This window comes from Vulpes vulpes, chromosome 3, assembly GCF_048418805.1.
Source record: "Vulpes vulpes isolate BD-2025 chromosome 3, VulVul3, whole genome shotgun sequence".
NCBI lineage: Eukaryota > Metazoa > Chordata > Mammalia > Carnivora > Canidae > Vulpes > Vulpes vulpes.
Window position 1 is genome coordinate 72,918,157 of NC_132782.1, and position 14,118 is coordinate 72,932,274.

The 14,118-nt window shown below is 38.2% G+C and overlaps 1 protein-coding gene across 1 annotated transcript in view; it reads right to left on the bottom strand.

Annotated features, from left to right (window-relative positions):
* Positions 1 to 14,118, bottom strand: part of DNAH5 (dynein axonemal heavy chain 5) — a 217,189-nt gene that overhangs the window by 92,716 nt on the left and 110,355 nt on the right. The window contains exons 44-47 of the mRNA XM_072752730.1: positions 13,625 to 13,801; positions 13,007 to 13,208; positions 11,798 to 11,940; positions 11,043 to 11,177 (exon numbers count right to left, since the gene is read on the bottom strand). Coding sequence (XP_072608831.1) covers positions 11,043 to 11,177; positions 11,798 to 11,940; positions 13,007 to 13,208; positions 13,625 to 13,801 — 657 coding nt within the window. The remainder of the gene's footprint in view (positions 1 to 11,042; positions 11,178 to 11,797; positions 11,941 to 13,006; positions 13,209 to 13,624; positions 13,802 to 14,118) is intronic.

The window sequence follows — 14,118 nt, forward strand, 5'->3', positions numbered from 1 at the left end:
CATGGGGATTAATGTCACAACCTCTTAAACTGTGTGCCACTACCCCCCGCCTCTGCTTCCTCCAGGCAGTCCTGGTAAACTTGTTAAAAAATCATATACACTGTCTAGTCTATACTGTGTGTTACAATTTTATCTACGATTTTTTGTCTCCCCCCTAAAAAAAATGGTCTAGTGAACTAACAATCATCTTTGTCATGTTCCACCACCCACACTCTCTCTGATCTCCTTCATCTGGGGGAGACCACCAACCACCCATTATTTGGGTGACATAATCACAGTCCAGTTAACAAAAATAGGTATATTTGTTTATCTGAGTATTGCCTGTCTCCCCATTAGAAGGTAAAGAGAGAAGGTGCCTTCTTTATCTTGCTCATCACTGCATTGTCAGTATCTAGAAAGGTATCTGGCACAGTGTACTTATTTGTAAATACTTGATACGCGGGGGACTGTGCAGGTCAGCGCCCCCCGCTCTGTTAGCACCTAGGCCAGCGTGGACTGGGAGCTGCGGTGGTTACTGGGGGAGCTGACTCCAGGGTGAGAGAGCTGGCCACTGCTAGTGGTGGTGTTCCTCCTGGTGTCACCCTGCCCTGGGGGGGCTGGGCCCCAGGGGACAGAGGCCTCACGGGGTCAGCAGCTCCCACTGAGCCGGCACCCGGGGGGGGGGGCAGCGGGGAGAGCTCCCCAGGTGCACACACCTGAGGATCAGCACAGCAGGCCCTCCCCCAGAGACCGGCTGGAGGTCAGGGGAAGAGCAAGTTCTGGACCAAGCAACGTTGGAAAGCTCCAGGGGAAGTTGACAGATTTACAGTGTATATAACCAAATGGTACCCCTCCTTTTATTTTTTTCTTCTTGTTTCCAGTAAAACTCCTTTGTAGCCACTATGCACAGAGCAAAATGACTAGAAAGAGGAACTCACCACAAAAGAATCAGACACAGTACTCTGCCACAGAGTTACAGAATTTGGATTACAATTCAATGTCAGAAAGCCAATTCAGAAGCACAATTATAAAGCTACTGGTGGCTCTGGAAAAAAAAGCATAAAGGATTCAAGAGACTTCATGACTGCATAATTTAGATCTAATCAGGCTGAAATCAAAAATCAATTAAATGAGATGGAATCCAAACTGGAGGTCCTAACGACGAGGGTTAATGAGGTAGAAAAAAGAATGAGCAACATAGAAGACAAGATGATGGCAAGGAAGGAAGCTGAGTAAAAAAGAGAAAAACAATTAAAAGACCATGAGGAAAGGTTAAGGAAATAAATGACAACCTCAGAAGGAAAAATCTACATGCAATTGGGGTTCCAGAGGGTGCCGAAAGGGACAGAGGACCAGAAAGCATATTTGAACAAATCATAGCTGAGAACTTCCCTAACATAGGGAGGGAAACAGGCATTCAGATCCAGGAGATAGATAGGTCCCCCACTAAAATCAATAAAAACCGTTCAACAACCTGACACTTAATAGTGAAACTTGCAAATTCCAAAGATAAAAAGAAAATCCTTAAAGCAGCAATAGACGAGAGATCCCTAACTTATATGGGGAGAAATATCAGATTAACAGCAGACCTCTCCCACAGAGACAGGGCAAGCCAGAAAGGGCTGGCAGGATATATTCAGGGTCCTAAATGAGAATAACATGCAGCCAAGAATACTTTATCTAGCAAGGCTCTCATTCAGAATAGAAGGAGAGATAAAGAGCTTCCAAGATAGGCAGAAACTGAAAGAATATATGACCACCAAACCAGCTCTGCAAGAAATATTCAGGAGGACCATGTAAATGAAAGAGGACGACCAAAGAAATAATCCACAAAAAAAAGGACTGAATAGGTATTATGATGACACTAAATTCATATCTTTCAATAGTAACTCTAAACGTGAAGGAGCTTAATGATCTCATCAAAAGACGCAGGGTTTCAGATTGGATAAAAAGCAAGACCCACCTATTTGCTGTCTACAAGAGACTCATTTTAGATCTAAGGACACCTACAGCCTGAAAATGAAAGGGGGGAGAGCCATTTACCATTCATATGGTCCTCAAAAGAAAGCAGGGGTAGCAATCTTTATATCAGATAAATTAAAGTTTATCCCAAAGACTGTAGTAAGAGATGAAGAGGGACACTATATAATACTTAAAGGATCTATCCAACAAGAGGACCTAACAATCATGAATATTTATGCTCCTAATGTGGGAGCTGCCAAGTATATCAATCAATTAGTAACCAAAGTAAAGAGATACCAGATAATAATACACTAGTAGTAGGAGACTTCAACACGGCGCTTCTGCAAATGACAGATATTCTAAGCACAACATCTCCAAAGAAACAACAGTTTTAAATGATACACTGGACCAGATGGATTTCACAGATATTTACAGAACTTTACATCCAAACACAACTGAATACATTCTTCTCAAGTGCACATAGAACTTTCCACAGAATAGACCACATACTGGGTCACAAATAGGGTCTCAACCGATACCAAAAGGTTGGGATTGTCCCTTGCATATTTTCAGACCATAATGCTTTGAAACTAGAACTAAATCACAAGAAGAATTTTGAAGGAACTCAAGCATGTGGAGGTTAAAGAGCATCCTGCTTAAAAATGAAAGGGTCAACCAGGAAATTAGAGAAGAATTAAAAAGATTCGTGCAAACTAATGAGAATGAAGACAACCCTTCAAAATCTTTGGGATACAGCAAAAGCAGTCCTGAGGGGGAAATACATAGCAATACAAGCATCCCTCAAAATTTGGAAAAAACTCATATACACAATAACCTCACACCTAAAGGAACTGTAGAAAGAACAGCAAATAAAACCTACACCAAGCAGATGACAGTTAGTAAAGATTCGAGCAGAACTCAATGAAATAGAGACCAGAAGAACTGTAGAACAGATCAACAAAGCCAGGAGTTGGTTCTTTAAAAGAATTAAAAGATAGATAAACCATTAGCCAGCCTTATTAAAAACAAAAGAGAAAAGACTCAAATTTATAAAATCATGAATGAAAACGGAGAGATCACCACCAACACCAGAAAATGCAAACGATTTTAAAAACATATTATGAGCAGCTATATGCCAATAAATTAGGCAATCTAGAAAAAATGGACGCATTTCTGGAAAACCACAAACTATCGAAACTGGAACAGGAAGAAATAAAAAACCTGAACAGGTCAATAACCAGGGAGGAAATTGAAGCAGTCATCAAAAACCTCCCAAGACACAAAGTCCAGGGCCAATGGCTTCCCGGGGGAATTCTATCAAACGTTAAAAGAAGAACAATACCTATTCTACCAAAGCTCTTCTGAAAGCTAGAAAGATATGGAGTACTTCCAAACTTGTTCTATGAGGACAGCATCACCTTAATTCCAAAGACAGACAAAGATGCCACCATATAGGAGAATTATAGACCAACATCCTGACGAACACAGATGCAAAAATTCTCAATAAGATACTAGCCAATAGGATCCAATAATACATTAAGAAGATTATTCACCATGATCAAGTGGGATTTATCCCTGGGATGCAAGGCTGGTTCAACACTCATAAAACAATCAACGTGATAGATCACATCAACAAGCGAAAAAGCAAGAACCATATGATCCTCTCAATAGATGCAGAGAAAGCATTTGACAAAATACAGCATCCATTCCTGATCACAACTCTTCAGAGTGTAGAGAGAGAGAGAACATTCCTCAGCACCTTAAAAGCCATCTATGAAAAGCCCACAGCAAATATCAAACACTGGGAGCCTTTCCCCTAAGATCAGGAACACAACAGGGATGTCCACTCTCACCACTGCTATTCAACATAGTACTAGAAGTCCTAGCCTCAGCAATCAGACAACGAAAAGAAATAAAAGGCATTCAAATTGGTAAAGAAGAAGTCAAACTCTCCCTCTTTGCTGATGACATGATACCGTACGTAGAAAATTCAAAAGACTCCACCCCAAGATTGCTAGATCTCATACAGCAATTTGGCAGCGTGGCAGGATACAAAATCAATGCACAGAAATCAGTGGCATTTCTATACACTAACAATGAGACTGAAGAAAAAGAAATTAAGGAGTCAATCCCATTTATAATTGCATCCAAAAGCATAAGATACCTAGGAATAAACCTCACCAAAGAGGTAAAGGATCTTTACCCTAAAAACTATAGAACACTTCTGAAAGAAATTGAGGAAGACACAAAGAGATGGAAAAATATTCCATACTCATGGATTGGAAGAATTAATATTGTGAAAACGTCAATGCTACTCAGGGCAATTTACACATTTAATGCAATCCCTATCAAAATACCATGGACTTTCTTCAGAGAGTTGGAACAAATTAGCTTAAGGTTTCTGTGGAATCAGAAAAGACCCTAAATAGCCAGGGAATATTAAAAAAGAAAACCAGAGCGGTGGGCATCACAATGCCAGACTTCAGGTTGTACTACAAAGCTGTGGTCATCAAGACAGTGTGGTACTGGCACAAAAACAGACACATAGATCAATGGAACAGAATACAGAACCCAGAAGTGGACCCTGAACTGTATGGTCAACTAATATTCGATAAAGGAGGACTATCCACTGGAAAAAAGACAGTCTCTTCAATAAATGGTGCTGGGAAAATTGGACATCCACATGCAGAAGAACAAAACTAGACCAGTCTCTTACACAAAGATAAACTCAAAATGGATGGAAGATCTAAATGTGAGACAAGAATTCATCAAAATCCTAGAGGAGAACACAGGCAACACCCTTTTTGAACTTGGCCACAGTAACTTCTTGCAAAATACATCAATGAAGGCAAGGGAAACAAAAGCAAAAATGAACTATTGGGATTTCATCAAGATAAAAAGCTTTTGCACAGCAAAGGATACAGTCAACAAAACTAAAAGACAACCTACAGAATGGGAGAAGGTATTTGCAAATGACATATCAGATAAAGGACTAGTTTCCAAGATCTATAAAGAACTTACTAAACTCAACAGCAAAGAAACAAACAATCCAATCATGAAATGGGCAAAAAACATGAACAGAAATCTCACAGGGGAAGACATAGACATGGCCAACAAGCACATGAGAAAATGCTCTGCATCACTTGCCATCAGGGAAATACAAATCAAAACCACAATGAGATACCACCTCCCACCAGTGAGAATGGGGAACATTAACAAAGCAGGAAACCACAAATGCTGGAGAGGATGTGGAGAAAGGGGAACCCTCTTGCATTGTTGGTGGGAATGTGAACTGGTGTGGCCACTCTGGAAAACTGTGTGGAGGTTCCTCAAAGAGTAAAAAATAGATCTGCCCTATGACCCAGCAATTGCACTGCTGGGGATTTATCCCAAAGATACAGATGCAGTGAAATGCTGGGACACCTACACTCCAATGTTCACAGCAGGAATGTCCACGGTGGTCAAACTGTGGAAGGAGCCTCCAGTGTCCATCGAAAGATGAATGGATAAAGAAGCTGTGGTTTATGTATACAATGGAATATTCCTCAGCCATTAGAAACGACAAATACCCACCATTTGCTTTGACGTGGGTGGAACTGGAGGGTATTATGCTGAGTGAAGTAAGTTAATCGGAGAAGGACAAACATTATATGGTCTCATTCATTTGGGGAATATAAAAAATAGTGAAAAGAAATAAAGGGGAAAGGAGAGAAAATGAGTGGGAAATATGAGAGAGGGTGACAGAACATGAGAGACTCCTGACTTTGGGAAATGAACTAGGGGTGGTGTAAAGGGAGGTGGGTGGGGGGATGGCGTGACTGGGTGACAGGCACTGAGGGGGGCACTTGGTGGGATGAGCACTGGGTGTTATGCTATATGTTGGCAAATTGAACTCCAACAAAAAAAAAAAAATACCAAAAAATAACTTTACTCTGAAATTGGAGAATGGTAGTCGGCATGACATCATTTTAAGCATACTATAGGCTCTAGAAAAGATTCTAACCTTCTTGTCTACCTATCTCACACCCACTTCACATATCAACCCCACTTGTGACAGTGGAATTTTAAGAAATAAAAACTATAAATGTAGAAATCCAGGCAGATGTGGGAATGAAATTATGGAAAGCTGCCCTCATACATTCTAAGGTAGGAGCCCCAAAATTAGAGATAACCTATTTTCTGAGTTAATACATAATTTAATCTCTGTAATTCCTAAAAAATATAATATTAACATAATATACATATGGAATTTCCTCAAGTAATGTCAACTCTTTCATTACATTGATTTCTGTACCCCCTAAAGGAACTACTCCCTTCTTCCTCTGGACCCTACAACACTTAAATTACACCATAACTAGCATTTATCATATCAGTTATACTTGGTTATGTACATGTCTTTTTCCCCAACCAGAAGAAGGAACACTGCTATTGAAGGGACATTGACAAGGTCATGTACAGTTGAGGATGTTGTGCACTGCCCAACTTTGGGGTTTACCATTCACACAACTGTCTCTGTGAATAGGACGTATCAAAAATCTCCATAACCTGATGGTCACAAGTGGAGTGGGAATATATACAAAGATAGGGATAAGATATATATTATACATATGTATGTGTGCATATACAGAAGATAGTGTTATCCATAAATAATAGATTTGAAAGCACTTGATGAGGTTAATGTATAATAAAAATAAAAAATATTATCTCTATATATCAGCATTTAAGTCATTTTCACACATATTACATCCAATTACATTGAAATATAAAATATGCTTAATTTTAGGCTTCTATATATCCACTATGCAGCTAAAAGATAAAAATGGAGAGCCTATGTTCTTTATTAAGACATCTACTGCCTAAGTAAGATCTTCCCCTTATATTATAAGCCACTAAAACCAAATGAAAAGTCTTACATCATTAGTAAAGTTTAAAATGCTCAACAGCATGTTGTTTAAAAAGTAGAATATCTAAAACAGCATAAAAATACAATAACATGTAACTAGAAGCTAAAAATAAAACAAGTGCTCTAAGTGATAAAGAAAATCTATTGGAAGGAAGCACATGGGTGAACTGGAAAAGCGTAGAACATATGGGAATCTGGTTTCTCATTAGGTTCTGGTACCAACTAATTGTGTGAACACAAATAAGGATTTCAATCTCCCTCCACCTAAGTACATTAATAATAACAGTAAAATCTGACACTTTTAGAGAACTTTACCATGGAAAAATACTTTCACATATAATCTCTTATGATTCTTCTCTGGAAACTAGTCTTCATACTATGCTCTGAGGAGTAAAAACAATTTTGTTCAATCATAGGGCCCCCTAAAGGAAGCAAGGATAAAGTTGGGAAGGATTTCAGGAGCCCAGCTCCAATCCCACGAAAGCAAATCTATAGTTACCTCTCTGATAGTTTAGTCTTCTGCCTAAGATTTCATTTGGAAAAGTGGTTCTGAGTCTAACAAAAAATGTAGAATTTCTTTCTAGGCTCTATGATTCTCATTTAAAAAAAAAATCTATTGCTATGCAACCATTTGTAAGATGGTTATATTCAAAACACTTTACAATTATTTTTAGATAAATCTTTACAGAAGTAAAGAAACTTTCTTCTTACCTTTCAATATTGTTTATATTTTTAAAGACATGTACAGATTACTTTCAAAACTAGGGGAAAAAACCTTAAAATAATATTTGTTATGGAAAAAAATTGAGATCTCTTTCTTAAAAGACCAACTGAATTCCCTTAGCCAAGAAAATAAGATGACCATACAATTTTTGCCCAAACTACACACTTTTGATAGTGACAGGGATGCCATTATTTATTAGTCCAAGACAATGGAAGTAAGCTAGACTGTCCCAGACAAAGAGGGACATACTACAGTCAGTCGTCCTATTGACCAAAAAAAAAAAAAAAGTGAATGTGGCCCCATGGGGAAAACAAAAGAAATCCAAATGAAAACAACTGTCAAAAAACAGACGTGTACCCTCAACCAGACTATGTGCCATCATGGTACCACAGAAGGGATGCACAGTATCAGTCTTTTCATCTACAATTTCAGTTTCATTTGGATCCAGATAAGTGGGAAATCTCAAGACAAACATTCATCTCCATCAGAACTTACTTCAGCATGAATGGCTGAGAATTACAGTGAGAGAGTCTAGCTTAATAGAAAGCTTGGGTACTCGGCAGTCCAAACAGGCACTAAACAGAGTACATGATCCTATGATGCTTCTGAGCAGAAAAAACAGTGAGGTGGTGGTGCTACCATGACACCAGCATAGGAGGGAACTGGGTTAATGTAGTTGTGAATCAGACAATGGGATCCTAAAGAATACAGATATTTGTGTTTTGAAAGTCTGCTTTATTATCCTAATTATTATATTTCAATGTGGTATGACTTCTAGAAATTTACTATATAGCTTATAAATTTTTATTTCAACAAATAAGTTGCTTTCTATATAAAATACACCTTTTTCCAGGAAATTAATAACTGCCTCATGTTAAAAAGACATAGCCTACAGATCTTTACTACCTTAAAGGACTAAACAACACAACAAATTACTAATAAAAATACAGTGACAAGGTGTTGTTAGATACTAAATAATTTGGCTAGCCTTTGTCCCTGGTTCCCAGGAGGGAGCCTTTAAACACGGGAATTTCCTGAGTTATTGAATTTTCTTTGTTATTCATTGTGGGTCCCTCAGACTACCTTGCCAGAAAGACCAAGTATGTGATCTGAGGGTCAGGAGATTTAAACCACTTGGTATCAACTGACTTTTTAGGAGGGGAGGGTGGTCGGGGATTGAGTTCAATCACATGGCCAACAATTCAATCAAGCATGCCTCTGTAGGGATCCCTGGGTGGTGCAGCGGTTTGGCCCCTGCCTTTGGCCCAGGGCGCAATCCTGGAGACCCGGGATCGAATCCCACATCAGGCTCCCGGTGCATGGAGCCTGCTTCTCCCTCTGCCTGTGTCTCTGCCTCTCTCTCTCTCTGTGACTATTATAAATAAATAAAAATTTAGAAAAAAAAAAAAGCATGCCTCTGTAATGAAACCCAGTGAAAACTTTGGATATTATAGTTCAGATGAGCTTCCTGGTTGAGGATATACACTGACGTGCCTGGAGGATAATGCATTCTGAGGACAGAATATTTATAGTTGGGACCCTCCCAACCATTGCCTTAATGCAACTCTTTTTTTGAGTGACCCAGATTCCTATCTTTTATAATGAAACCATAATCATTAGCATAGCACTTTCCTAAATTCTGAGAGTCATTCTGGTGAATTATGGAAACAGAGAGAGTCACAGAAACTGCTCAATTTCTAGCCAGTTCTTCAGAAGTGCTGGTAGCCTAGAAACTCAGGCACATGGCTGATATCTGAAGTGAAGGAAGTCTTGTGGGGGGACCAAGCCCTTTACCTATGAAGTCTTTAGTACATCTGGGTAGAACTACCAGAACTGCATTACAACCCTAAAGATTTAATCTAGTCTCAAGAAATGTGAATAGCTAGATAATCACCCAACATAATGGGGGGAAAAATCATACTTTAATTTGAGGTTTTAAAACCTGCATTTTTATTTTATTTATTATTTTTTAACAAAGTTAAAATTATAACTTTTAAGATGTTCTCCTAAAGTAAAACTAACAAGAGTTCTTTAAAGTGAAACAATATCAAGGGAATGTACCTAATGTTAGTAACAAAAGAATGTGTATAATGTTAGCATCTTTCCAGCCTAAGATAATTTAGTGTGCTATTCCCCAAACACAAAAATACCACAGCTGAGTCTCTGCAATTTGAGGCTGACCTTCCATTCAGACCCTCCCTCCCATCACCACACTGTAAACGCCATTCATTTGATAGCTAGCCAGTATTGGAAATTCCATCTCTAATAGAGGAGCCTTATATAGTTGACAGTCTTATTTAGAAACTTTATCAATGGTCTTAGTTTATTGGCACTCTGCAGTCACCAATTATATTAAGTGATAAAAAGTCATGATTTAGCCAAGCTGTCAACAATTTTCATTGCTCTTTGATATTTTAATTTCAATAGCTAAAGAACAACAAAGTTAATCAAGAACAAAGTTCTTTGGGTTGGAATTCTGCTAAAAAAAAATCCTCCTTCCATTTTAAATTTATGAAATGTGTCCTTTTTATTAATGTGTTAATGTTCTAGCAGACAAGAGAGGTCATTTGAAAACAACTGAACATGAATTAACACACAGGATTCCCTGCCCAGTGTCAATAGGGTTTTAAGAAATTTAAAAACAAAAGCAACCAACCAGTCTACCACTGCAAACCCAGGTCATTCCTAGTATTTCCACTGACAAATGCAAAGCAAATTTGAGGGATTTTTTTAAATATACCTCAATGAGATAATAGGATAAAATCTTCAACGGGCTAACCTAACCCTAAGATTTATTCCTGCAATTGCTAATGGGAGCCATTGTGGAATGTTAAGTCAAGGAACAACAAGATAAACTGGCAATATCCAAAATGGAGATTGGAAGAGGAATGAAGGCAAGGTCGGAAGAGAATTAGACTCGGACCAGTTGGGGCTCTTTCCAGGATAATTCCCTGGTGTGGATCATGAGGACAAGAATTATGTAGAGGTGGACAGGGAGAACAAAAACGAAGAAGGGGATGTGAAAAGTATTTCTTTAGCAACGTTAACAGCCCTTGATTCAAGAGAAACCCATTAAAGATGACCAGCGTGTCTATTCTAAAGCTTAGAATAGTGAAATGCCCACAGGAAAACAGGTAGTAGGGAGAGAAAGGCGGTTTGGATAGAGGAATAAATAATACTCCTTTAAGTTTGGGATTTTACATGTTCACAAGCTTTGCCAGATATTTTAAACAGTACTGAGGCTTTTAACACCCTATATAAGCTTTTTATTTCTCCACAATTTAAGATTATACAGTATAATTTAACTAGGGAGAGATTCTACTACAGGTGAATAATGGAAGGTGTATGTAGGGATTTATCATGGCTGGGAAGGTACAGATGAAGTCTATGGGCACGCACAGAAAAGTAAAGAGAGCTGAGCCGCCAACGTTGATCACAAACTTGACTTAATGAGCGATACCAAAGAGCCAGTACCTGAAACATCAGTGGGGTGGTGGCAGAAGAAAAATTCAGACTCTTGATCATGTGACTTTCAGAATTGTACTTTGACATAAACCCTTTGATAATGACTGTCTTGGCTGTTCCTTGTTCTCCAATTAACAGCACAGCCTAAAATAGAAGTTGAGAAACAAATCCAAGGAATGCAATAATATGATTATCAGCTAAATTGTGTGCCTCTCCCCGCCAACGCCAACAAAAATTCACATGTTGAAGCCCCAACCCCTAGTACCTCAGAAAGTGATTGTATTTGCAGACAGGATCTTTAAAGAGATGATGAGGTTAAAATGAGGCCATTTGGGTGGGCCACCTGCAAGCCAATGATAGAGGCCACAGAAGGAACTAAGCCAGCACTTTAATCTTGGACTCTAAGCCTCCAGAACTGGTGGGAAAGAAATGTCTGTTATCTAAGCCAGTCACTCTGTGGTGATTTATTATGGCAGCCCCAGCAAACTAACACAATCATAAGAAGAGAAGGATTCTCTTTGAAAAAACAAGTCAAAATTCACTTTCTCTCCACTAATGGGAAAGAAATAATTACTTGATTATGAATCTGGAATATTCAACTCTGACACTGTTACTGTAATAATAAAAAGAAGTATACTAATGTGGGTGATACTTTCATTTGTTCTAAACAGCAACCTAAGACATTCTAGGATAAACACAAGGTACCTTGTGTTCAAGTGACATTTTAAAATATGTTACTGTTAATACAAGTCAAAGAGCCACACCTTGCTCTGTTTAGCGATGGTTTTAATTAGAAAGTCAGTCCTCACGTTCTCAACATTTGGCACCAGGATGGAGCTGTATTCTGGGGTGACGTCAGATGGATACATATATTCCTCAATACATGTGTTCCAGTGTGTCCATTTACCTGAGGTGAACAGAAAACATTTACATCTTCATATGCCTATGAATAATCTAATTCCTAACTAGAACAAGCAGACGCTCTTGACATCTCATGAAGGCCTCCTTCAAAAACTCCCCATAAAATGCAGACCAGTAGACCGATAGATGCAAGTAGTATTTAATTATGTGTTAGCTGAGTCAAAATTTCCCAAGGAACAATTGCAAAGTGATATTACTAGTGAATATTAAGAAGTATCTTGAAATTTTCTTTTTAAATATGTCAGTTTTCAACAACGTCTGTGTAAAAATTAAGAATACAGTGATAGTAGTATCTAACTAAAACCATTTAAAATATCTAATCTCACAGCTTTTCATTACACACTTCCTTGATTATAAACCAAAAATAAAAGATATATAAATATTGTGTATATACATATATGTATATATATGCCTTGTATGTATGTACTTTATGTATGTACAACTAAATAAATTGAGGTATATATAGCTAGATATAAGTGTATAGATAAAATATTTGGTAAAAAATATACTTCACACTTTGTAATTTTTATGTAAATTGCTGATTATATTATATAAATGACTGAAACAGATCCTTTTGGAGATTTTTCTCTAATCTTTTTAAGATTGATTTATCTATTTTAGAAAGAGAGCATGAGTGGGGGGGTGGTCCAGGAAGAGAGAGAGGGAGAGAGAATCCTCAAATAGACTTTCCACTAAGCGTGGAGGCCAATTCAGGGCTCTGTCACAGGACCCTGAGATCATGACTTGAGCTAAAATCAAGAGTCAGACACTAAACCAACTGAGCCGCCCAGGGCACCCTCCAGTTTGTTTTTAATTCATTAAAAGTTCAGTAAACAATATACCTAACAAGGGGAAGATATGCATTCATATCACAAATGAAATAAAATTTCAAAACAGAAACAATTAGGTTTCTTCACACATGAAAATATCCATTTTAATTTTAGAGCCAAGTGTTTTAACTACCATTCAGAAAAATAAAATTTATTTAAATATTAGCCAGTGAAAAAAACTGTTCCCATCTGTTGTGTATGGATGGCAGCAAGGCTCCTCACCAGTGGATGTGACATAATAGTCAAACATGGTGTCCTCGGGCCCCTCTAGAGGCGGCAAATCCAAGGTCAGTGCTTGCTGAGCACGTAGCCACTGGTCCACCCAACGCCGGCCCTCCAGTTCCAGCAGGGCACCAATGCTCCACATCAGGGAGAAGATATACAGTCTCTCCAGGTGCTCTGCTGTGACCTCCACACCTTGCTCCTAGCACAAAAGAAACTTTTTGTCTTAATACTGGATTCTCGAACTGACATTTTACTTTGAGGTTTCAATGAAAATAACAAAGATGTAAAAGGCACAATACTTTTCCCCAGGACAAGAACAAGGGAAAAATGAAAGAAACTGGGAACAAATACAGTATTGATCTCAAGAAATATCAGGCAGGTCTCCAAAATAAATCTGGATGCTTATTGGATGACTGTGAACTTGCCACTAAATTACAAACCCAAGGCTTACCTGGTGAAAAAGGAATGAAAAAAAAATGCAAAAGATGCAGGTGCACATTTGAAAAATCCTCCCTCCACCTACAGGTCTAACAAAACCAATTTCAAATATTGTACTTTCTGCCCAACATAGCTCTGTTAAGAGAGAAACTTCTAGAAAGTTTTTGAGCAATTTACCTTTGGAGGGATCAGCCCTTGAAGCATGTTAATGCTCTGCATGATTACAAAAGCCTCAAGCATCTCCATCTTGTATTCTAAGTTCTGGATACTGAAGCGATACAGATCGGGAAAAGACTTGCTGTAGAGCTGACGAAGAATTTCAGCTTCTTGAGGCGAGCGTTTCTTAAGGAAACCCTGTTCATTTACAGATTAATCCATTAATAAATTTATTGGCACACCAGGAGAATGGCCATTTTTGAACAATTTTTTTAAATATTTTTAATGATAATACTGCACATAGGATTGCCAGGCCTTGCCAATGAAAGCTAATGCTTTCATGCATTAATTCATATAATGCTCAAAATAACACTGTGAAGTAGAAGTTATTATTATCCACCTTTATAGATGGAAAACTAAGGTCCAAATCGTTGAAGTAATATATCCAGGATCCTACAGCTGGTGGGTGCCAAGGCCAGAATTCAAACCCACACATTCTGTTACCACCCTACACA